This window comes from Sus scrofa, chromosome 11 (genome assembly GCF_000003025.6).
Source record: "Sus scrofa isolate TJ Tabasco breed Duroc chromosome 11, Sscrofa11.1, whole genome shotgun sequence".
NCBI classification, from domain to species: Eukaryota; Metazoa; Chordata; class Mammalia; order Artiodactyla; family Suidae; genus Sus; species Sus scrofa.
In genome coordinates, this window is record NC_010453.5 from 32722887 (window position 1) to 32748092 (window position 25206).

General features: G+C 35.9%; 1 protein-coding gene across 2 annotated transcripts in view; it reads right to left on the bottom strand.

The window, feature by feature from the left end:
• The window catches only part of DIAPH3 (diaphanous related formin 3), a 502120-nt gene that overhangs the window by 230152 nt on the left and 246762 nt on the right, over positions 1-25206 (bottom strand). For both annotated transcript variants that reach the window (XM_021065648.1, XM_021065649.1), the window contains one exon: positions 23460-23561. In XM_021065648.1, coding sequence (XP_020921307.1) covers positions 23460-23561 — 102 coding nt within the window. The remainder of the gene's footprint in view (positions 1-23459; positions 23562-25206) is intronic.

Consider the following 25206-nt stretch of genomic DNA (forward strand, 5'->3'; position numbering starts at 1 on the left):
CCATTTTGTACCATTTGCTTATTATATGCTCCCTCTTCTTTTTATATATGTGAAATACATATATATATACATATATATATACACATATATATTATACATACATATATATACACATATATATTATACATACATAATTAGCTAAGGTCATGTCCAGCTTTTCCAATGAAAAGTTACACTTTTCCTATATAATTAATAAGCAAATTACAGGAAGATACTTTGTATTTTGAGTATGTAAATAGTATGTATACAATCTACTTTCATCGAATTTTCACCTTCGTGTTAATGGGGATAGCTATTAAGTAGAAAACTCATTATAGTATTTACTCAACTTTTTAAAAAAATGCACTTTACAGACCTTTCCAGGTGGCTTCAAGAATGAGATATAAAGTAAACCAGCCTATAATCTCAATTATACTTTAAACCACCAGTGCGATAAAATGGCCTGACTCTATAGCAACTTAGTTCCATAATTCCAATCTCCCTTTTCCCATTATATTTCCGAAACAGTCTTAGAAGAGAATAACTAGATCTATACAATAAGATTTTCAGAACACAGAAAATGCTTCCTAGGCACTAGATGATACTTGGATCTGAAAAGCAACCTTAAAACAATGTTGTCTGCCAAGTGATGAATCATAAGAGACCTTTTTGCTTATAACTACAAAATGCTTTAGGCTTTATTTCAAATGAATGATGCATGGCTAGTAATTAGTATGTGACTATAATGATGTTTTGTTTTTGCAAATGAAACACATTAAGCAGATTGTGCCATAAAATTTCAATACTACATAGATGGTCTAACTAGAAAGCATCATGTCTCTCAACCCGAAAACAACAAAAAACAACCATAATTCTATTATGGACTCAAATGCCCCACTCTTTAGTTGTTTATTTAGAAGATTTAAAATCCCAAAGGAGAAAATGTAGAACCTGAAAAAATTTCCAAAAACATAATTTTAAGTTCAACAACTCAATAATTTAAGCTCCTATAATAAACATACAAAGTAATTTTTATTTATTATTAACTCAAATTAATCTTTAAATATTAAAAGCAAATTTTCTCCAGTGATGAAGCATACAGAAACCAGTGTTAAAAGCAACATCAAGTACGATGGGCAGCTACAGTAAACAAAATCACATGAGTGACTGCCAGCATAAAACATGGAGGTTGTCTTTAGTATCATAAAACTATGGTCCACAGCTGAGCTGTACTACTTACTAATTAAGTGAAAAAGTTGCCTCAGCTATGAAATGGTAATGCCTATTTCTGGAGTTATGTGAGAATCAGATATAATTCCTCATTCATTTCTGTGTCAAATTATTTATTGAATACTTATTATGTGCCAAACACGGTTTTAGGCCTTGGAGATGCACAATGAAAATAAGATAACAAGGACCTGGTCCAAATGGAGTGACAGAGAAAGGGAAGTAAAGCAGACAGAGAAAAGAGAAGAAAAAGACAGACACAATACAACAAATAGACAAGATCATTTTGGATAAGGATAACAGCTTAGGAATAAGTAGAGTTTCGTAGATAGAGAAGAGTGGGGTACATCATTATAACAAGTCCTACCACAAGGAAGTGACACCTGGGCTGAGGCAGAGGGAACAGCAACAGTGAAGGCAATCTGAGTGGGAACAGAAAAAGAATATGGCTTAAAACATAGTGGACAAGAAAGGGAGTGGTAAAATATGAGGTTGAAGACACAGATTCTAGATCATCTTACAAATTATAGTGAAATTAGAAACCATTCAAAGGTCCAGAGGGAAATTCCCTTCTAACCAAAGATGAAAAACAGGGACTGGACCAATTACCCCACCCACCTTGAATAAGGCAACAGTTTTAGCTACTGACATCCACAGCATGGGACGGTGGTTTCTGAGAAAGGGGAATCAGGTATGCCCTGTGACCATCCCAGCTTACCGTCTGGAAAGAGTTTCCAAACTGCAGCACAGAGAGAAGGAATCTAGGAGGTGTCCATGACTTGAGGAGAGGGAAGTGAGAGTCTGGGAATGCCAAGGCACTAGAGTTCTCAGGACGGAGTACCAGAAAGGAAAGAGGAGCACAGACAGAAAGCTCTGGAAATCTCAAGAGCTCCCTCCTCACTTTTTTTTTCTTTTTAGGGCTGCAACTGTGGCATGTGGAAGTTCCCAGGCCAGGCATCAAACTGGAGCTGCAACTGCCGGCCTATGCCACAGTCACAGCAATGCAGGAACCAAGCTGTGTCTGTGACCTATACTGCAGCTCACTGCAATGCCGGATCCTTAACCACTGAGCAGGGCCCGGGATCAAACCCGCAACTTCATGGATACTAGTTGAGTTTGTTACCACTGAGCTACAATGGGAACTCCCCCCCTCATCCTTTTAACTGTAGTAATTAATGATCAGTATATGCATGGGAGAAAACTGCTGAAGGCTGGGGAAAGATCAGTCAAAAGCACTGGAGGTAACAGTGCCTGATTCTAAGGCAAAACTGTGAATAGTACCTGTTCTCAGAGGTCATAGTGGAAAAACCTCATAATTTATGAGACATTGAGTATGGTATTCAGAAAGGTATTGCCTCATTGGCAGGGGGAAAAATAAGCCTCTGATTCCATGTAACAAAGCTTAAATACAAGCCATAAAAGTATCAAACCGTTTCCAAATAATTTAACTGCCTGCCAAAAGAAAGTTCAAAAATACTTATAAGAATGCAAAAGAATCCAGAATACAGCATGGTAAGATTGTTGTTTGGTATCCAAAGAATCAGGAAAATACAAACAATGAGGAGAACATTTAATGGAGACATTGAGAAATGCACAGATGACAAAAATACTAAACAGAAAAGTTTATTAAAGTTATTATAACTATATCTCATATGTTTGAGAAAGTTGAGGAAAGATTAAAAATTTTAAGCAGAGGCATGAAATATTTTTTTTAAATTACCAAACTGAATTTCTAGAACAGTTTTGCTATATGAGATGACTGAATAGGAAAACATCAGACACCAAAAAAGAAAAGATTAATGAACTGGAATACATAGCATACACATTATCCAAAATGAAAAAAAAAAAAAAAAGGGAGTAGAGAAAATAAAAAGGGCACCAGTGAGCTGTGGAAGAACTTTAAGAGGTCTTATGTGTAACAATAAAATAATACATGTCTAAGTCTCTGAAAAAAGAAGAGAACTGAAGAACAGAAAAATATTTGAAAAATATAATGGCTAAAAGAAATTCCATACTGAGAACTATAAACTCACAGATCCAAGAAACTCAAAGAAACCTAAAGACAAAAATGTGAAAAATCGACATTGAAGGTATATCACAATCAAATGATTCAAAATCAGTGATAAAGAAAATCTTCAAAAACAACTAGAAGAAAAAAGAAACATATGGAGGAACAAAGGTAAGAGTGAGGTCAGATTTCTTGCCCAAATAATTCAAACGAGAAGACAGTACAGTAACATGTTTGTAAAGTGTTGAAGGAAAAAGCTATCAACCTGGAATCCCATACCCTTGAAAATACTTTTCAAAATGAATGTTAAAAAAAAAAAAAACCTCTTAAGACAACAAAAACTGCAAGAATTCATTAGCGCTGGAAGAAACATCACAGGCAATTTCTCAGGCAAAAGAAAGATGAATCCAGATGGAAGCCAAGATTTATACAACAGGGTGAAGAATACTGGAGTGTGCAGATATAAAGGACAACTGATTGTTGAAAATGAAAATAACAAGATGTTAAGAGTTTTAAACATACGCCATGTGTGACAACAATACCAGGAAGCCCAAAATGGGACTGTATTGTTGTGAGGCTTCATACTATATCATTTGAAAGTAGTTAGAAATATACACTATAAACCCTAAAGCAACCATACATAAAACAAAAAGTAATAACTAATAAGCCAACAGAAAGATAAAGTCATGGATATACTTGATCCAAGAGCAAAAGAGTTATCAAAGAATAGATGAGATAAACAGAAAATAATTAGCAAGATGGTAGAGTTAAACCTCACGATATTAATGACCACTCTGGTTAAAAAGCAGAAATCATCACAGTGGGCTTATAAACAAAACAAAAAAAGCAATACTCAACAAATGCATTGCCTGTAAAAACAGTAGGTTAAAACAGAAAGGACAAAAAGATACACCATGTTATCATTAGTCAAAATAAAGCTGGAGGGGTTACATTAATATAACCCAAAGTACATTTCAAGCCATTAGAGTATTTTAAGTTTGGAAGTGACATAATCTCATTTAGTTTTATACTAAGAGGTCACAAGCTGCTCTGCGGAAAAGGACAGCACACTCAAAACATAAAAGCATCAGGCCTGAAACACAATAGGTAATCAACAAATGGCAAACAAAAATATATACAATTACGGTGGACTGGTCCAGCTTCACCCCAACTGAGATTTTTATTCTTTCCCAACAATACTATTCTAAAACAAATACCCATACTTTATTCTACTTTAACTTTGGCTTCCCAATGCCATTCATTTAACACATATGAAACAAAAGCTCTCCAGGCATGTCAAACCTGACAGGTTTTCATTTAACAAAAGATAAATTATGAGAAATAATTAAAGTACCACAAATATGATACTTATATTCAAGAGCCACTTTGCCTAATCCTTTAAACTTACGAGTGGTTAATTAATTGCATGTTCAGGATTAATCACTGGACCAGGTAAAGGTTAGTTACAAAGTACAAGGGAAAATTAGAGCTGGACATGTGATCCAAACAAAAACTAGATCTCAGATCCTTGGGTGTAATACTAGTCAGCTGACTCTTTAATCTCCATCTCCAGGAATTAACCTCCCTGATGAGACAGTAAAGTTTGTGCTGATACTCCAGGGGGGTAGAGTCGGGGTACCGGGGGTAAGAGAAAAGAAACACAGGAAAAAAAAAAATGGGCTGCAGATTAGTTTATTCGAAAGTAACAAAAATAAAAGGGCCTTTTCCTATAATATTTGCCAACTAAGTCATTTTTCAATAATAACTCTCCTAAAAATACTCTTAAAGGACTGATCCCTTGCCTTGACTTTAATTTTTCATATGCCATTTTACAAATTCTCGTTCTTTCTCTAGTGCCAGAATATTAACGGCAAAGGTGTTTCCATATTTATTCCATAAGAAACCCATTAAGAATGACATCTTGCTGCATTTCTTAGTATTGATTGTTTGCAGTTTTTGTTCTCTGTTTCTACATTAGGGCAAATAAAATTCATTCAGGGGCTTCTAAAAATAAATCAATGGCCTTTCAGAAATTCATTAGGTGTTTGGGTTCATGCTTCAGCCCAAGCCATTGATTTGGAGGGTGGGTATAGGGAACATTCAAATCAAATCATTGGGATACATTTTTCAGGCAACTCCTCTGCCCTTCAGTAATGATGTCTACTGCTTTGTTGGGAGATGCCAGAGGGTCCAGGTCTGTGATCTGCACTTCAGGCAGAATGGAAGAATTATGTGGATATTGACTAAGGTGTCATAAGACAAAGGAATACCTGAAGGCAGGATTCAGAACTGGGACATAACTAACAAAGGATCAAGACCCATGGTTAGGAATAAAATTTATCCATACATGAATTTTGAGGTGGTTAAAGTTGGGGGGAAAAGTAGTCTTTATCTGGCAAGAGAGATAATTACTAAGGCCAAAAGTCAGAATCACAGAGACTTCCAAAGGAGATTATAAGAATCCACAAGAAATAAGAGGCTAAGAACGAGAAAAGCAAAAAAGGCTAAACATGGATAAAATACAACAGAAAGACTCTATTTGCCCATAAGACCTCAGTGGTGCCACATAGCTTCCTATGGAAGAAACACATATGAAACCAGTGAACAAAACATTGACAAGAGACTAGTCCAATCTCAGTTTCAGCATAAAGAACTATGAGAACTCTTAAATATGTATAAATTTATATTAAATTGTGACTAATATATAAATGTAAGTTAATGGTGGTCAATAATGTAAATCAGTATGTGATGTACACACACACACACATTAGATTTTTCTAGCAAATAGAATTTGGACAAATAAAAGAAGTCAAATGATTTGGTAGTGGTGATGCTGCTAATACACAAGTTAATATTAGCTCTTTACTAAAGGGGAAAAATTACTTTGTTCCCTATCTTATTCCTTAAATAAACATAATACGTCAGCTTGGATACAAAATTGGCATTCTTGGTAAAGAAAGAAAAATAGCATTAATAATGGATATAGCTGAGTTGCAGGATAGGAAACTTGACCCAAAGTTAGAGGAAAGAAAACAAATGCATTTATCCTTTCAAAAGAGCCAAGTCTGCTATGGAGATAAGGATGTTTAATGAAACATAAAATCCAATACAAAATAAAAATATAAGCAAAGAGGGAAAAGAACAAAAAAAAATTTTAAACACCAGACAAGTAGTATAAAGAACCAAATAAATGTAGGACCAAAACACCCTCCTCTGTGCCAGGAGCCACAATGCAAATTAAGTTGAATAAAACTCACACAATTGATTCTGAGTATCCTAGAGAAGTTTTCAAGGGCTTACCTGGGCATTAGAGCACGAGCTCCCTATCAACCATGGGATAGAAAATGAAGAAAAGACTTTTCAAGTGAAGTCAGTGGCCAGAGAGTTAAGAGCCAGATAAGGCAGTTCACATCCCAGGCTCTTAGAGGAAAGACAGAGGATTACCCTACCATTTGGGCCCTGAATTTCTGAAAATAAAAAAATGGTTAGCATTTAGTTCCTGCAAAGAAAGTCAGGGACAGGACTAGTCCTGAGCAAAAATGCTGTGCAGGCTAAAGTCTACCAGTTAAAACCTTCCCTTTGTACTCATTTGCCTTTTCCCACCGCTCTTATATATACAGTTCTCTGAAAAAAACTGATGAGGAGTCTTATACCTAGAAGCAACACAGGATGGTAGAAAACAAAATAATATATGGAAATGTGGAGATAGAAAACCTAAGGTGTAGGAATTCTCCACTAAGTAACCTATTATTCTATATAAGTTTCAGTTCTTCTAAGCTGTCATGAGGTATAAATGTGTTAGATAAATGTATCTAAACATACCTTGTGAACTGTAATCACTACGCTAAAGTCAAATAAGATAATTGTCATGTAATTACTTGGCTACTCTATAGTTGGTCATTGGACACAATACTTATGTCATTGACCTGAAACTCCAAAATTAATCTCTCTCTCTGCTCCTGCTCCTATTATCCAAACCCTCATCTCCTAAGTGTAATAAGTTTCAGATACCATATTAAAAAATAATCAGACTAAACTAATGTAGAGTAAGATTTTAATCTCCTCTAGCTTTCCTATTTTATGACATGATTTACAAACAGAAAGCTAACCTGCTATTTTATAATATCTCAGATAGTTAAAATGAATTTGGGATACTTTTTTGTCCTTGAGCACACTTTCTATAATAACCATCAGGCTACCATTGTATACAACTGGATGGTTTTAATTTCAGGAGATTCCTAAGGCTGAGATTCCTAGTTGGATATATCTAGTCAGAGAGCTGGAGGTAGGAAGTTTTTAGCTCATTTTCTAGCTCCAACATGTGCACTAATATGAGACATTCATCCTAATCAGTTTTTCAGTAATTTGAATTGCACTTTTGAAAACAGTTCCCAGGAACAGAAAATAAAATACTCCAGCACCATGTCTCATCAAGAGACCTGAAGGTCATATGTCTGGTCATACCTGAGATGTTCATGCCTCAGTATTGGTTTTTATGCTACACTCCTAACTGATGGCCTTTTGCTACTTTATAACATTAAATTGTGTGTATTTAAAAGTCAAAGCATAAAAATTTGGGGAGATCTAAAAGAGTTATTAAAAAAATAACTGTGGTGATAAAATCATCGAGAAAGAGGAAGGGATGAAAAGGAAAGAAGCAGAGGGCAGGATCTAAGATGCTTATTTAAGTGTTAGATGAAATGGGAAAAGGACCAGAGAATTCAGAAAAGAAGTACAAGAGACTCAGAGGAGAGATAAGGAGAAGTAGATGAAGCTGACAGGGTGAGGTGTTAACCTCAGGTCAAGAGCACACTACACGAGAGATGAAGGACGCATGTTGGATCTGGAATCATGAAGGTGTCCATACCCTAAGAAAGTCACTCTTAAGACAGTGATGGGGGCAAAAGTACACACATGGAAAACGTGCTAGAAGATCACAGAAGAGTGAGAGAGGAAATTCTAAATGTAAAGTAGAAAATGGCTCTTAAAGGAATAAAATGGGTCCTGAACTAGATCATAAGAGATGAGAAGAACATTCAAAATAAACATATGACGAGGATAACAGCAGCTAAAAGAAAAGAGTACTTATTATTCACGAGTGACTCCACACTTGTATGTTCTCCTTTAAATCTCACTACAACCTAGTGAGATAGGTTCTACATTCACATACATTTTATAAATAAAGAGAATGAAATTGAGGGGTGTTAAGAAATTTATCCAAAATGTCATAGCTATTATATGGTAAATTAATATTTCAAACTCAGGTCTGTCTAATTAGACTAGAAATGCAGCAAAAGATATTTGCAAAAAGTTGGAAGACCATGACAAAGTCATGTATTCCAGATTTGTATTTCAGTACTAGGAACATGTTACATGGCAAACCTCAGAAAGCCAAGAGCTAAATGGTTTTAGTTTTTTAGTTTTAAAAATAAACCATAAAGTACCTTAGAGAAAGTTATTTATTCATTTATCAGATGTTTATTACACAAAAGGTATTTTTGAACACATTAGAAATTCACCAATGGATACTTCAGAGAATAACTTCTCCATGCTCATGGTCATTCTTATGATAAACTACTAGATTGGTTAATGGACAGAACATAATACAGTGAATAAAAAGTTGATGGGTGTTTGGGAGAAAAATAAAGCAGAGAAGAGTAAATGAAATGCAATAGACAACTGGACCTGCAATTTCAAATAGGATGCTCCGAGAAGATGTCCAAAAGTTAACATAGGAAGGAAGAAAGACCAAAAGGACATGAGGTCCAAAGAACATATACAGGTGGCCAAAAGGCACATGAAAAAAATGTTCAACATTTCTAATTATTAGAGAAATCAAATCAAAACTACAATGAGGTACCACCTCACCTCAAGGTCAGAATGCCATTATGTGTACAAATAATAAATGCTGGGGAAGGAATGGAGGAAAAGGAACCCTCCCACACTCATGGTGGGAATGTATATTGGTACAGCCATTATGGAGATCAGAATGGAGGTTCCTCAAAAGACTAAAAATAGAGCTACCATATGATCCAGCAATCCCTGGGCATACATTCAGAGAAAACCATAATTCGAAAAGGTACATGCATCCCAATATTTATTTGCAGCATAATTACAATAGCCAAGAAATAGAAGCAATTTAAATGTCCACTGATAGAGGAATGGATAAAGAATATGTGGTACATATATACAATGGAATATTACTCAGCCATAAAAAAGAATGAGATAAAGCAATTTACAACAACATGGAAGAATCCAGAGATTATCATACTAAAATGAAATAGGCCAGACACAGAAAGATAAATATCATACACTGCTTATATGTGGAATCTTTAAAAAAATATATACAATGAATTTATTCACAAACAGAAATCAACTCACAGATATAGAAACCAAACGTATGGTTACCAAAGGGGAAAGGCAAGGGGAGGGGGAGATAAATTAGGAGTGTGAGATTAACATATACACATTACTTAGTATATATAAAATAGGTAACTGGAGTTCCAGTTGTGGCTCAGTGGGTTAAGAATCTGACTAGCATCCATGAGGATGCAAGTTTGATTCCCAGCCCCACTCAGTGCACTGAAGATCTGGTGTTGCTGTGAGCTGTGGTATAGGTCTCAGATGTGGCTCGTATCCCATTTTGCTGTGGCTATGGTGTAGGCTGGCAGCTGCAGCTCAGATTCAACCCATAGCCGGGGAACTTCCATATGTTGCTGGTATGGCTCCAAAAAGAAAAAAAAAAGAAAAAGATAACCAACAAGGACCTACTATATAGTGCAAGGAACTAGTCTCAATATTTTATAACAACCTATAGAGGAAAAGAATATGAAAAAGTACAGATATATAGATATACAGATATATATACATATATAAAATGAATCACTTTGCTATTCACCTGAAACTAACACAACATTGTAAAACTACACTTCGATTTTTTAAAAAGTAAAATAAATTAAAAAATAAAAATGTAGATAATAATCCCTGGGCAGGGGGAAGGACGTGAGGCAGTAAGTCATTTATTTGGATATATCAAGATCAAGGAAACTAAACAGCCAATGGAAAACTCCCCCACCAAAATCTGACTGGCTTGTTGGAAGAATTGTATAGAGTCCATGTGGTTAGTGACAGAAGATGAGGCAAGAAATAGCAAGGATGTGGCGCATATGCAGGACATTGTCCATGAGGATTTAGGCTCCTTCTTTGAGATGGGAAGCTAGAACAGCATTACAGGTAGACACAGAACATTCTCTACCTTACATCACTAGCTGCCTTGTTAAGAACAGACTGCAAACTACTGCATTTGTAATGAATAAGCAATGAGATCTGCTATATAGCACTGGGAACTATATCTAGTCACTTGTGATGGAGCATGATGGAGGATAATGTGAGAAAAAGGATGTATATATGTGTGTGTGTGTGTGTGTGTGTGTGTGTGTGTGTGTGTGTGTGTGTGTGTGACTGGGTCACTTTGCTGTACAGTAGATGTTATGATCATTATACAACTACAGATGTGATAAAAAAATTAAAAAAAAGAAAAGAAAACTGACAGACACTGTAAACCAACTACAATGGAAAAAATAAAATCACCAGAAAAGAAAAAAAAAAAAGAAGAGACTGTTGAAGATGAACTGATATAGATATCACTTAATATTATCAAATTATCTCACACATTTTATATTTTACATGCATGTTACATAGAGCACAAACAAAACTGTGTACCTTTTGCCACCAAGTAAGAAAGAGGGAAGATAATATAAATCACTTTTTGAGAAACTCACTAGAGTGAGCAACTCAATGAAAGAGCATATTATTCTGATCACGCTGTGTTTTTATTAGTTCTAATAAATTAAAGAATTGCAGAGTTATTTGATAGAGCTGACATTCTGCTAATTTCAGGGGAACAAGGGTAACAAAAGCTCATAAGAGAATTCATTCAGAGTTCAATTCCATTTATCCTCCTCCTCTGTGGAGAACAGAATTGATAGTATGAGAGTGATTTTCCCATTAATGGCAGGATCTGATATTACTATTTTGATGTAGATTTGAACTAAATGAACTCAATCCCTTGATTAACCGAGAGTTACTTTATCACAGAATCTGCCTGCATGCACACTTTTGGTATTTTAACTTTATCTCAGTTCATAGCATAGGCACTCTTCATTTGTTATTATGATTTATTAGAGATCATTTCCATTTTCTTTTATATGAGAGCAAGATCAGGAGGCAAAAGCAAGATCACACACAATCTCATGACCACTAGCTTCTTTTCCAAAGGTCCCTGATGAATTATATCCTACCAGTGCCCAAGAGCCCTCTCACCCTGCCTCGTGCTTCATTTTTGAAACAAACTGCAATGCTATCACATTATAAAATCACCTTGTACAATTTCCTAGACCAGGGACTGCAATTTTCCTTGGAGAGGTGGTAACCAGTGGCAAAGACAAACAAAACCTCACTGACAAGGTGGCCCTCTCCAGGGACAAGATTGGGAAAAACAGTAAGGTGTACATATTTTGCTGTGCCCTTCATTGCCTCTTGTGTTACCTTCCTAATTCACTCCCTGGGTGATCTCATGCAGTCCCACAGTTTTAACTTCCACCTGTATGTGACTTGCTCCCACATTTATGCCTCCAGCCCCAGAACTCCTAACTGCAGACTTCACACAGTCACTGAGATGTCCATGCATGTTTTAAGTGATCTTCCCTCCCACAGTCTGCTTCTCTTTCAAGTGCTTCCCTCATCTCTGTGAACAGGATCTCCCGTCTTTCTAATTATTCAAGCCAGGTGCCCCTGGGTCACCCTTGACTCCTCTCAGGCTCTGAATCCAATCTGTTAGAAATCTTGGTTTCCCTACTTTTGAAATATATGGGGAACTCTCTCAACCAGTGACACTGCCATCAAGCCTGTAAAGCCAGCAGTATTTCTCACCTTAGTCATTGTTATAGCATGTTAATTGGCCACTGGCTTCAATTTATGCCCCCATCCCACAGTCTGTTCCTCACAAAATTGCCGGAATCATCAATCTAATCTAAATCTAAAGCGCAAATCTGATAATTTAACTTCTTTATTTAAAACCTTCCAATGGCTGTCTTAGGACAATGTCTACTGGCCTCGTACCATGGCTGCAAGGTCCTGGTGGCCTCTCTCTAACGTCACCTCCTATCTTCCCCCTCATTCATTCTGCCACAGACACTGGCCTCAATTGTGCCAAACTCACTTGTTCCTCAAAGTTCAGTGCCTGTGGACTCTTCTGACTCTAATAGGCTTCCCCAAAACACAGCAACACAGGCTTCTGCTCAAATGGAAGGGATGTCTCCTAGCCATTTTAATCACATGCATGCACCTTCCTCATACCACCACCTCCTGAGGAGTACTTACTGATACATGATACCACATTACATTTTTATTTATGTGGATATTGTCCCTATACTGAATTAAAATGCAAGACCAAGGAGTAAGAGATAAGTTCACTGCAACAAACTCAGAGTCTAGAGCAATGCCCAGCACACAGGAAGTGTTCAATAAATATTTGGCAAATAAATGAGCGAACAAATGAATCACTACTGAACCCAGGAAATAGATACTGAAATAAAATGCATCAGACAGGGGTGCAGTCATCATATAATCTCAAGGTCTAAATTCATCCATAAAACATCGGGTTATCCAAACCCCTGTAATATCAACAGGCTTAGACAACACTAATGGACCTGAAGCCATTTCCTCAGACTCATCTAATGAAAACTCAAATCAATATTAGACATGTTCTTAAATATACTCAATCTATCTGCAATGAAGCCATGTTACACTCAACCATAAAAAAGCCTCTAATTTTTTGTGAATTTCAGTATATTTGGTTAAATCAATAAATCTGCTACACATTTTTTATACTACCTATTAAAGATGAAGAACAGGTGTAAATGGCCTTTTAAGAGTTTTGTCAACATGTACCTTCATTGTGTTCTATGTAGGCAGAATTAAGAAAAAACTCTGAGAGAAAAGAGCTTCAGAGAAAATACTAGGACAGGCAAGATAGACATATCTTTTACCTGAAAACTGATGTTTAGATACTTAAACCAATAACATTTCTATAAAATTAAAAATTATAAAATTCAAATGGCATTGTGACCATTTTGACCTAAACCGCTGAAGGAGATGAAAAGCAGAAATCGGATCATAAAAAAAAAATGACAGAAGTATTGTATGTCTGGAGAATTTTAAGATTCAGATCAATGACAATTGAAAGCAAGCTAAATTAATAAGCCCTAAACTAGGTGGGAGAAAACCATCTGCACTGGTGAGCCTATATTAAGTCCTGGATCCTGGTAGAAGCATGTCAAGAAGGTTGCAAAGCAAAGTGACAAGAATAACTGAACAACAGCTGAATGTTTATGATCTTAAGAGAAGCAGACCTCTAAGTTTTAAAATAGCTATGGATAGAACTATAACAGTTTATTATTCTAAACAAATGTCTTCCTTGGTAGTGAAAGATTTGCAGATGAGATTGCCAAAGTGCTATCTAAAGCATCATGAAATGTGAAGGACCCGGGACAACTGGACAGGTACCAAAAAGCAGCAACGTGAGGCAAACAGAAATCCTGTTTTCCAGGAGGAGAGACTGGAAAGATTTATGTCATTGACTGACAAGACTGAAGATGAATTATTAAAGAGTAAAGGAAATAGTAATTACAAGAAGCCAAAATAGTTCCTTGAAGAAGAAATTATATCATGTTAACTCCATGTCTTTCAATAAGTTTTAAAGTGATAATTCTGTGAAAGATGACCGATTTCGTATCTGGACATTTGTAAAAACATTTGAAATAATCAACACCTAAGGAATGACAGAGAGACAGATGTTTTAAGTCTGAGGAAGTGATGACTCAGTGGATATTACATACTCTTTCAGCTTCCTCATCAATCTTGGTCAGTCTTTTCTGAAGTTGTTTCAATAAACCATGATTCTTAAACAAAATCACAATTTCCTCAACACCTTTCAGAAAATAAAACCACTGAGTACCAAAAGAAGTACTGTATAGGGTACTTGAATATTTGCAGACTTAAACAGCATGGATTTCAGAGTTAAAAAAAGACCAACATAGGTGCAATATCAGTTGAAAAGTGGAACAATGTGACAAGTCTACAATTAGGTGGCGGAATCACATAGAGTGGTTACATTCCATTTTGAAAAATAAAATGTGAATCCATACTTGTATACTCAAAAGTGTTCGTTAGTTTGTCTACTTTTGAATTAACCCATTCTCACCCAAAGAAATTATTCTCTAGAGACACACTTTAACAAACATTAAAATAATTATCTCAGAGTTCTCAATATTTTCATTTAAAAATGTGATTTAAAAAAAAAAAAAAAACATGTTTGAGGGCAGTGACAATACTCTGTATCACACCATAACAATGGATACATGTCCCAACCCATATCTTTGTCCAAAGCCATAGAATGTGCAGGCCCAAGAGTGAACCCTGAGGTAAACTATGGGCTTTGGGTGATTACGGTGTGTCTCTGTAGGTTCATGAGTTGTAAAAAAGCTATCCCTCCAGTGAGGGTATGTGGGTAAAGGGGGGATGATGTACAAATGGTAGAGGGGGTGGGAGTATAGGTAATCTTTGCACCTTCCTCTAATCTTCCTGTGGACCTTAAACTGCTCTGAAAAATAAAATCTCAAGAAGAGTTTTTAACTTTGTTTTTATTTTACTGTTCTTGCCATATATTTTCCCTCCTTTCTGTTCATATCTTCCTTACTTCATATATTCACTTAGTCAGAATCACGTGGCCACCATGTACTGCAAGATGGGCCCTAGACAGGAGTAGAAAGAAGAACATGGTATAGTCCACCCCATAAGAGAGCTCTGGGCATCAGTGGCGGTTGTAACGTAAAAAACAGCACTTACGTCCAGGGGAATACGAGGCCTTGGAGATATGCACTGGGCATGACTGTAACAAAAAGGAAGGATCTGAAATTCTGTAGGGAATAACAAAAATGCAAGAGAAAGCATTCCTGAGTGGCTTCCTCAAAGCAGAAAAAAAAGGGAAAGGAGCATATCGACAGGCCTGCGTGTAGTATTCAGAGCATAGCAACTTGTCAAGAAAAGATAAAGCATGGGGAGAAAGTAAGACATGAGGTGGGAGGGTGGCAGGAGTTGCCTCCAAAAAGACCGAATGCTAGGTGAGTGAGCGGCTGGTTAAAAAGGAGGGGATTAGAGAGAAGATTGAGGAAACACTTGGGGGTGATGGGTAGATTCATTATCTTGATTATGATGATGGTTTTATGAGTGTACTTCTGTCAAAATTAATCAAATTCCACAAATTTTAAATATGTGCACTTTACTGTATGTCAATTATACCTCAATGAAGTTTTTTAGTTTGTTTTTTATTTTTTTTTAAAGGATTTAATGCTAGTCTAAGAATTTTGGACAACCATGTAAAAGTTATAAGGAGCAACTTGAAGTAGCTTAGAGAGCCAGGATGGTCAGTGGCATTTCAAGCCTCATTTTAGAACTTTACAAGATGTTCCACAAAATCAAAGGAAAGACTTAAATCAACTGCTATTTACTACACTCCTATTATGTGCAAAGGACCAAGCTTGTCCTGAAACACAGAACATTCCTGTAAGTAAGTAAAATGGATCTTTGATTAATTTTTATAACCAAATTTCAAAAATGCAAGGTATAGCAGACATTATATAAAAGTAGAAAGGCAAGTGAGAGGCAATAAGAAAAATTGCAGTATTATCAGAGGAGTCACATATAGGTTATATAAGGAGTTTCCATGAACTAAAGGAAAAAAGATAGTCTGACAGGAAAATAAATGACACTAATAGGCAATTCTACAAATACCAATAACTGCTTTAATCTCAATTGATAACCAGGAAATATACAGTTTTAAAAAATCACGAAGTGAAAAAAGGTAGATAAATAAAGGTAGATAAAGGTATATAAGTACTAGTGATGGTACAAGAAAAAGAATCCTCATGTTTAAGGTATTCACTGACGCACCTCCTGGTAGGCTAATTTGGCACTAACTATTAAGATTAAAATAACTTCTGACCTAGGAATTCAAATTCTGGGAATCTTTCCTAAAAAAATAATATTAATGACAAAAGCTAACCCTTATAAAGAGTTTATAATTACAAGATGATTTACACATATTCATTAAATCAGTTTATTTAATACTCAGAAGAATGCAGTGCAACGAGGGACTACCACTACCATGTCCCTGTGGTTGGCAGAATAATGATCCCCCTGCTACCTGGAATTGTGCTAGCCAGGAGGCCCCACCCAACCTCACTGCCCTAGACCCTGAACAACCCCACCTTTGGCTGCACCTTTGTCCTTGGACAACTATACTATAGCATCTCCATGGTCCCTTGTCTGTTAAGAAGAGCAGTGTATCAACAGCTGGTTGTTGAAAATAGATATCCAGTTACAGGTCACTTCCTAACCCACAATCAGAAGATGCTCATTGAGTTTGTCACCTGTGGGGACTTCAAGATGCACCATTAGACCCATGCTCTCAAGTGGCCCTTCAAGGAGCCCAGCTGAGGGCTGAGATCAGTACCAGCAGCACATGCATCACGGCGTGCAAGGTGAAAAATGGAGCTAAGGGACCATGGGCAGTTTCCTCAGCAGAGCACCAGTGAGGAAGTTGTCCTCATAACATCTGGGGGAAATCAGATCCCAATTATTCTACATCTTTTATGTAAAAGCCATTCTGGCTTGTGGAAAAAGGGTGGCTAATCTGAGGATTAGCCTCCATTTGTGAGGGACAAGAACTTTGTTTTAGAAATGTAAATGGAATTGCAGATGCAGGAGGCTTTGACAAGTGAGGAGAGTCTGAAGACAAAGTCCAGATCTCAACTGACTGTGGGCACTATAGGCCAGCTATGCAAAGGGCCCAAGACAGGGCTCTGATTTTGAAAATGGAGATGAAAGGATCAAAATAATGAAATCAAATGCAAACTGTAAAAGCCCCTCCCCCAAAAGAATAACAAACCCCCAAATATGGTCATATACTAATCCTCAAAACTTTTGAAGATGTTAACCTACATGGCATAAAGGACTTTATGAGTGTGATTAAATTAAGGCTCTTCCAGTGATGAGATCGTCCCAGAATGTTCAATATAAACACAAGAGGGGAGGAGAGGGTCAGAGAAGAAGATGTGATGACAAAAGCAGAAGTTATGGTGACTCTGGATCATGAGTAAAAAATGTGAGCAGACTCTAAAAGCTGGAAAAACTATGGAAATAAATCCTCCCCAGTTCCTTCAGAAGGAATGCACCACTAATGACCCATTTAAGAATTCTGACCTGCAGAATTATAGAGTAATACACATGTTATTTCAAGCAACCAAGTTTGGGGTACTTTGCTATAGCAGCAACAGGAAACTGTTACAGTCCCAGTTCATAAATAAGGAAACTGAGGTACAGAAAAATGAGAAACTATCCAAGATCAACAGTTAGCAAGGCTGATCTAGAATTTAATCCAGGAGGCTTGCGCAAAAGCTCTATGATACGCTGCCTTAAAATACATATACAGACATATGTACAGAATTTTTTTTCTTTTTTTTTTGTCATTTTACAGCTGTACGTTCCCAGGCTAGGAGTCAAATTGGAGCTGCAGCTGCCAGATACACCACAGCCACAGCAACTCTAGATCCAAGCTGCACCTGTGACCTATACACCACAGATCATGGCCACACGGGATCCTTTAACCCACTGAGCAAGGTCGGGGATTAAACCCACATCCTTATGGATACCAATGGGACTCTTAATCCACTGAGCCACAACAGGAACTCCTGAATTGTTTTTTTTTTTAAGTCCTCAGGAAAACAAGAATTAACCATCCTTCGTAAAGGGAATAGTTACTGAAATAATCAGTACAGACCATGACATACCACAGAAGAATTTAAAGACATTACATCATAAAAATAAAAATCTCCAAAACATATTTTATGGTGAAAAGTTTCAGAACAATGTACTTTTTAAATGTGCCCATGAAATATGAAGTAGTGGGACTAGAAATACAACAAAATATTAAAAATGATCACTATATGAAATGCAGTGGGTAGTTAGATACAAGAAACTTCCACATTATATTCAGTATTTTTATATATTATTTGAATGTTTTACAACAAGAATATTTGGGTGTATTTTAAAATGAGGCATTTTTAATGCAGGGGAATTAGCACGAACTTCTTGCAACATTTTTTGATTCAAAAAAAAAAAAAAAAGTCTCTGCTGCACAAAGTTTAAAAGCCCTGCCCTACAGTGACACCAAATGGTGGCAGATCAAAATACAGTACACAAACAGGACATGTGTTCAGTTTAATTTGCTATAAACATTACGATGTCTGTGAAGAACTCTCAGGTTAACAAAACTAAATAATGTGGAATCAAATATTCAAAAACCTAGAATTTTTAATCAAAGAAAGTCTAGTACCAAGTTCCAAGTTAAAATTTTAGGCCCCTTTCCAAGCTTCAGCTAATATTGTGGTCATATTAGAACATTTACATCTCTCATTTCTCACACAGTTAAACCTTGCCGCTGTGAGCACAGTGAATATATCTAATGGCTTATTGATCAAAAGATCAGTGCAAACATAAAAAATACAGTCATACAACTAAAATCAGTCCCACTCAGTGGGAACCAAAGTTTGGTAAGTAGGCAATATTTTGGGGAAATAAATGAGGAGGTATCAGGGCTGAAGAGGGAAAGAAGGAATCCAAGAAAAGAGACAGGTTGAATGAGTTTCTAGGAAGTATGTTATTTTCACTTCTTCATCTTATTAATATAAAATTAAGTTGAATAAACTATGAGGCTAGGGCATGCTGAACATGAACCAATTTCTTAACAAAAAGTTTTATCTTGGACTGTCCATGGAAAATAATATTTCAAGTTAAGCACATCAGTGTCCTCTGCCCCAAACCTAAACCAACAAATAAAATCAGAGGGTAAACTGTCTCATTCAGTTCAAGTCACACAGAAAGACATAGAGATGTACGACCTCCTTGTAGGACACTTCTCTAAAATACCAAAATAACGTTTGACCAGAATTCTTAGTCTCTTAGCTTGTTCAGACTTTGACGGGTTATTACTCTCTCATGCCAAAATCTCCCAGAAATCATATGACATATATTACCAGCTATAAAAACAAATCAAAAGTATCATTAAATGATTAGGCCCTGAATTCATAGCACTGGATACCAATTCTAAAAGGAACCAGCCCCCCAGCCTATAACACCATGTCAGCACCTCTACTGGACTATGGGGCATGGGCAGGGCCAGCTCTGGAACACCTGAGAACCGTCCTGCTCAAAATGGCCAATATCCCAGTCAGAACAGCTACTAGGTGAACTAGTTCAGAGAGGTACCTTAAGACTCTGAATTAACATAACAGATGAGTGACAAAAGTATCCAGGTCTAGAACTCCTGCACTAAGACTATTTTTTAAGGAGTAAGATAATATCAGGATTAAAGAATTCTGCTTCCAATTTCCAGGGAGAAATAAATAAATGGAGATATGAAACTCTGTATTACAAGAAACCTGAAGAGAAGAGAGATATAGCAGATGGTTTAGCGGCTGAAAGGTTTAAGGACACAATTTAATGAATATTTGCATATTTCTGAATAGTATATTTACATACCATACTCTATAGGACGAAGAACCCTGAACAGTCATATGCAAGTAATACACGAAAAAGGTAAAATATATTTCTAATTTACATATTATATTTTAGATAGTGTACTGATCTTTTTTGTCTTTTTGTCTTTTTGTCTTTTCTAGGGCCGCTTCCCATAGCATATGGAGGTTCCCAGGCACGGGGGTCTAATCAGAGCTGCAGCTGCTGGCTGATGCCACAGCCACAGCCATGCGGGATCCGAGCCACATCTGCGACCTACACCACAGCTAATGGCAACACCGGATCCTTAACCCACAGAGCAAGGCCAGGGATCAAGCCCACAACCTCATGGTTCCTAGTTGGATTTGTTAACCACTGCACCGCGATGGGAACTCCAGTGTACTGATCTTTAATTGATATTGGTTACTAGCATTTTGGATGTGTTACTTTTGCACACTGGCTTTCTTTTTTTCTTAGGTCCACAAGCGCAGTATATGGAAGTTAACAGACTAAGGGTAAATTTGAGCTACAGCTGCTGGCCTACACTACAGCCACAGCAACGCCAGATCCTTAACCCCCTGAGTGGGGCCAGAGATGGAACCCGCATCCTCATGGATACTAGTCAGGTTCTTAACCCACTGAGCCATGACGGGAACTCCGTATACCACCTTTCTATCAAAGAATAATCATAAACAAACACCAATGTCTAGGTAACTTGCTTCTTATTTGTTTATCGTTTTATATAATTCTTAATTCTTGTGATTATATTATTCAAACAACTGTTGTGACTTTATCCATTGTATCAAATTTGAGTGTTTATTTAAATAGAATACACCTTTCTGAGAAATCTACAATTCATGCGAATCAAACTAATGAGCTTACATAACTGAATAAAAGAAAAATGTAAACTGACTGGCAAGTAACATAACTTTAGGGTTTTAAATGATTTTTGTTAAAATGAAAGCATTGCTAGAAATCATAGTATCAGAGTAGAGAACCTGAAGATTAAACAGAACTAACTGCAAGTATATCTATGGTGAAAACAAATGAAATGGCAAGCTCTGGCTCTATTCAGGGTACAAAAACTACCCCAATCCTTGACTAAGCCTTGTTTATGACTCTGTGATGATTTTTCAGCTAGAAATGATTAGCATTTTAAATCTAGGTTTAGTCAATAAGTAAATGTTTTTCAAGAGAAAAGTCTTGTGGGACTCTGCAGTTTAGCTTACCTCAAGTTAACAGCCCATCTTTGATATAAACATCATTACATTCATTTTATTACTTTAAAAGCAAACAGTATTATGGGAATCTTTTAAAAATACACATGGTGATTACTATAATCAGTTTCCTAAAAGCACCAAACTATTATATAATTTATACAACGCTGATAAATTTAAAACATATCATTCTTTAATGAATTTGTGAGCTTAATATTGAATTTTTAATCCAGAAAGGAGAATAGGAAACTTCAGGCATTCCATGCTGATCATCATTTTGGGGGTAACTCTCAAGTATCATTTGAAACTTAACCTGGTTTCCCTGTCTTTTGGGGACTGGGGGAGAGGGTTGAAAAGTAGGGAGAGCCAGATTGGAAATGTTGAAAAAGTGAAATGGAAAAAAAGTTAAATTGAAGAACATTACTATTTGGCTCCCCTCCTCCAAAAAAAAGAGTGCATGAAAAATTCCCATTTTTTTCATCAACTGTCTTTCTCCTTTCTTCAACAAAACAATTATATTTTAAAATGTTAGTACAATACAAACCAGAACTTGAAACAATATTTTTAGAAATATTCATAATCAACAGATGATGAAGCTCTGTTCGTATTTCTATAGCAGATGGTTTACAACAGCATCCCTCTTCCCTCATTATATTCCTTTTGCAGTCAGGTATAACCCAGCATGGAATGTGTAGAGTCAAGGTCAAGTTTCTATTGACATGTCCTAAAATGGAAGTGATCCATTTCTGTCTTAAAATCAAAACTATAACCTCTAGCCTTGGTATCTTGGAATATAATTTTTTTAACTTCCTGACCCTTCTGAACACACTGCTTGTAAATCTTACCTCTTTGATGTGAACTCTAGTTTGTCAAACTCTAGTTTGTCAAAGTTCAAACTTGCAGATAAACGTAAAATATCTGCAAGTTTGAACTCTTTCTTCTGTGCTAATCACTAGAAAGTTGTAATAGTTTTAAATCTCTGTGATGATATGCAACATAAAAAGCAACTTACATATTTTCACAAAATCTGTATGTATTTCAGACTGAATGTTGATAGGAAATAGCTCAGAATTATAATTTTACATGTTATGGTTTTCATTCAAGACACAAAAAAGATAGGCAAAAATCAAAACGCTAAATAGCCTGTGGTTAAAAATGTAGTGGAAATTCTTCCTCGTCGGAAATGGAAGACATTGCGTCAAACAGGGATCAAGGGAAAGACAGAGTGATCAGGTGATAGAAAATGAAGTAAACACGGAAAAATAGAATGTAGAAAAGCAGAAAAAAAGGAAAGAGAGAAACAGATAAAAGAAAAAAAAGTCAAGAAGAGAAAAGAGTACCCTGGAGAAGTGGGCTAAAAATAAAGTTTTTTTCTAAAGCTAATACATTTAAAGTTTAATAATAAAGATTATAAGGAAGTGAACAGGAAAATCCCTGCTTTTTCTTCCCTACTGAGTTCTATTCTGAGTTTTGTGAACTTTGAGGGAGGGGAGGAAGAGAGGAGGCGCTTCAGGGAGGGCCAAGTAGAATGGGTCCATGAATGTCGACAACATGCAAAATACAGTATGTAGACATAGTCCTCCAGGTAGTCAACCAGATTTTCAAAATCATATCAAATATTATCCCATGTCTCTGGAGGGTGGTAATAATATAACTGAAGACTACAGGAAAAAGAATAACCATATATATTTAAAAGAATGAAATACTACTTTAAAATATCATCATGATGGCTATGTAACCACCCTCAAATTGATAATTTAACGGTAGAAGCAAAGAGCAGGAGAAAAGAAAGCTTGATAAAAATCTTAATTTCAAGTTGCAATACAGCTAATATATAACATTGGCAAGTTTTTTTTGACCTTTTGAGACCCCAGCTTCTATAAAATAAGAGGCGGAACAAGATGATTATCAAGGGTCTCGAAGGTTTTTAAACTGAATTCATTTTTCACCCTCATTGCCAAGAAATAGACTATAGTTCTAATTTCAGCATCTAAAATACAAAATGAACTGAAGTGAATGATTAGAATGAAAAACTGAAGCTACTCTTGCAATATGTTGTAAAACATAGCTCTAGAATAAATCAGAGTCATAGGAGTATAGTCATAGGAGTGCATTTTCATTTTATGTTTTGACACTAAAGAAAGAACATAAAATATCATGTTTATACTTTTGAAAAACTCCCTGGACTTCATTTACGGCTAGAGTTCAACATATATTTTAAATCAAGAAAATTTCCCATAAATATCCTTAGGTTAAAAAAAAAAAAAGCAAAATGGACATTGAAGGTTTGTGAACGACGATGGTGTGAAAAGGCTTGACATTTTCTTTTCTCTGTTTTCACACAGTACAAAAATCCCCTCCAAAGAGGGCAGACACTGAGAGACAGTACTTACCACCACAGCAAACTGCTCTGGTTCACATAAGTTGTTATAGTCATTCTTGAACTGAGACAATGAATTTAACTGTTCTTGATCAGGAAGATGCTTTATTAAGTTCTAAAAATTAAAATCAAAAGAAAATATCTTCATTAAATGAGCTTCCTAAATCTAGGAAAATTTATCAATAAACTGTGGGAAGGAAACCACTGAAGAAGTTAATCTTTGTTTTATTTCTAGGTAACCTCCCTAATACTAAGCTTTAAGCTACATTCTCTGCATCTTGAAAGCAGCCAATTTTCCTCTGCTCTATCCAGAGTCATTATACATTCAAATCAAGCACTACTGAATGTTTATTTGATTAGCTATATAATTGAGAAAAAAGAATTCAACCTATACCAAAGGAACAGCTTTCTCACCTGGATAAATGTGATCAATTACATTTCAGCTTTAGGGAATTAAATGTCAGAAATTTCAGGCAAAGCCAAACATATTTTAGCACTTTGCTCAGGGGATAAAAGAAATCATCATATTGCTACCAATAGACAAGGGAAAGAACAGAAAAGAAATCAAGGGATTTTAATGACAGCACTTGCAGATTTAACTAGTATGATTATGATTTTAATAATAAAAATGAAGATATCTAAAGCAAAGATAAAGTAACTTGTCTGATGTGAAAGAAAATGGGAAAAGGCATTAGAGACACGGGATGATATACTTTGCAGATAAAAGCATATAGAGAGATTCTTTGGGAACTTAAAAATGCCATGGCTGTAATAGCCCTTTGCCAATATCATCTGCAACCAAGAAACCACAGGTTCCTTTGGTTGTTCTGGCCCCTTTCTCCGTGCACAACTTTTTCCAAGCCACACACATATACAAAAGAAACACTCCCAACGAAGAAAGACCAAGAGAACACATATAATTGTGCTTCCCTCTTAGGACTTAAATGATTGAACCACCCCTTGGACTTAGTCTATATAGATCCTCTGTATAGAAATATAATCCACTTTAATAGTGTTATAGCAAGTTAGCATATTGATATTAAAATTAAGAAAGAGTGGTTGGTGCTCACAATTCCAAATTATATCAGTAAACTCTGCACAAGCCCAAAGTCAAGTACAAATTATAACTAAGCCTACATCATGCTAAATATATTTATGGAGGAAAAAAATCCCCCAAAGTGTTATTAGTTTAGAAATAATGTTAGAGAATGTTATATATCAAAACAGATCAAAAAACAAGTGTTTGACTCACTGTGTACCTTTGGACAAAAACTTGACTGACTGGCCAAAAACAAACAAACAAAAAAGTGGCAATTTAAGATCAGCCCTAAAAAAAGTATTTACTACTAATACCATCAAACAATGAAAACAGTAAAGGTACATGATTTTCCCATATAAACAAAAGTTTCTCACAGGAGAAGTGCCTGAGATCAAATTAATTGGTTATTTATATATATATATTTTTTAATCATTCTAGTTGACAGCTGATCTGTTTATTACATTGGGCCTCTGAATTTCTTCAGCATCCTTTTAAACAACCAAACAACCGTCAAATCCTCTTAAACACTTTGTTAAGATATACTTCAATTTTAATCTTTCATCACAAATTCATCAATTTTTCATGTCATTATTTTTGCTTTCTAAAGAAGTAAAACAACTGTGATTTATAAGAGTACAGGAATAAACCTCCTTTGTCTCTCTTTTACCATATTTCTCATCCTAAATTCCCATCAAACTAAGTTCTTCAAGGTTGCCCCCAC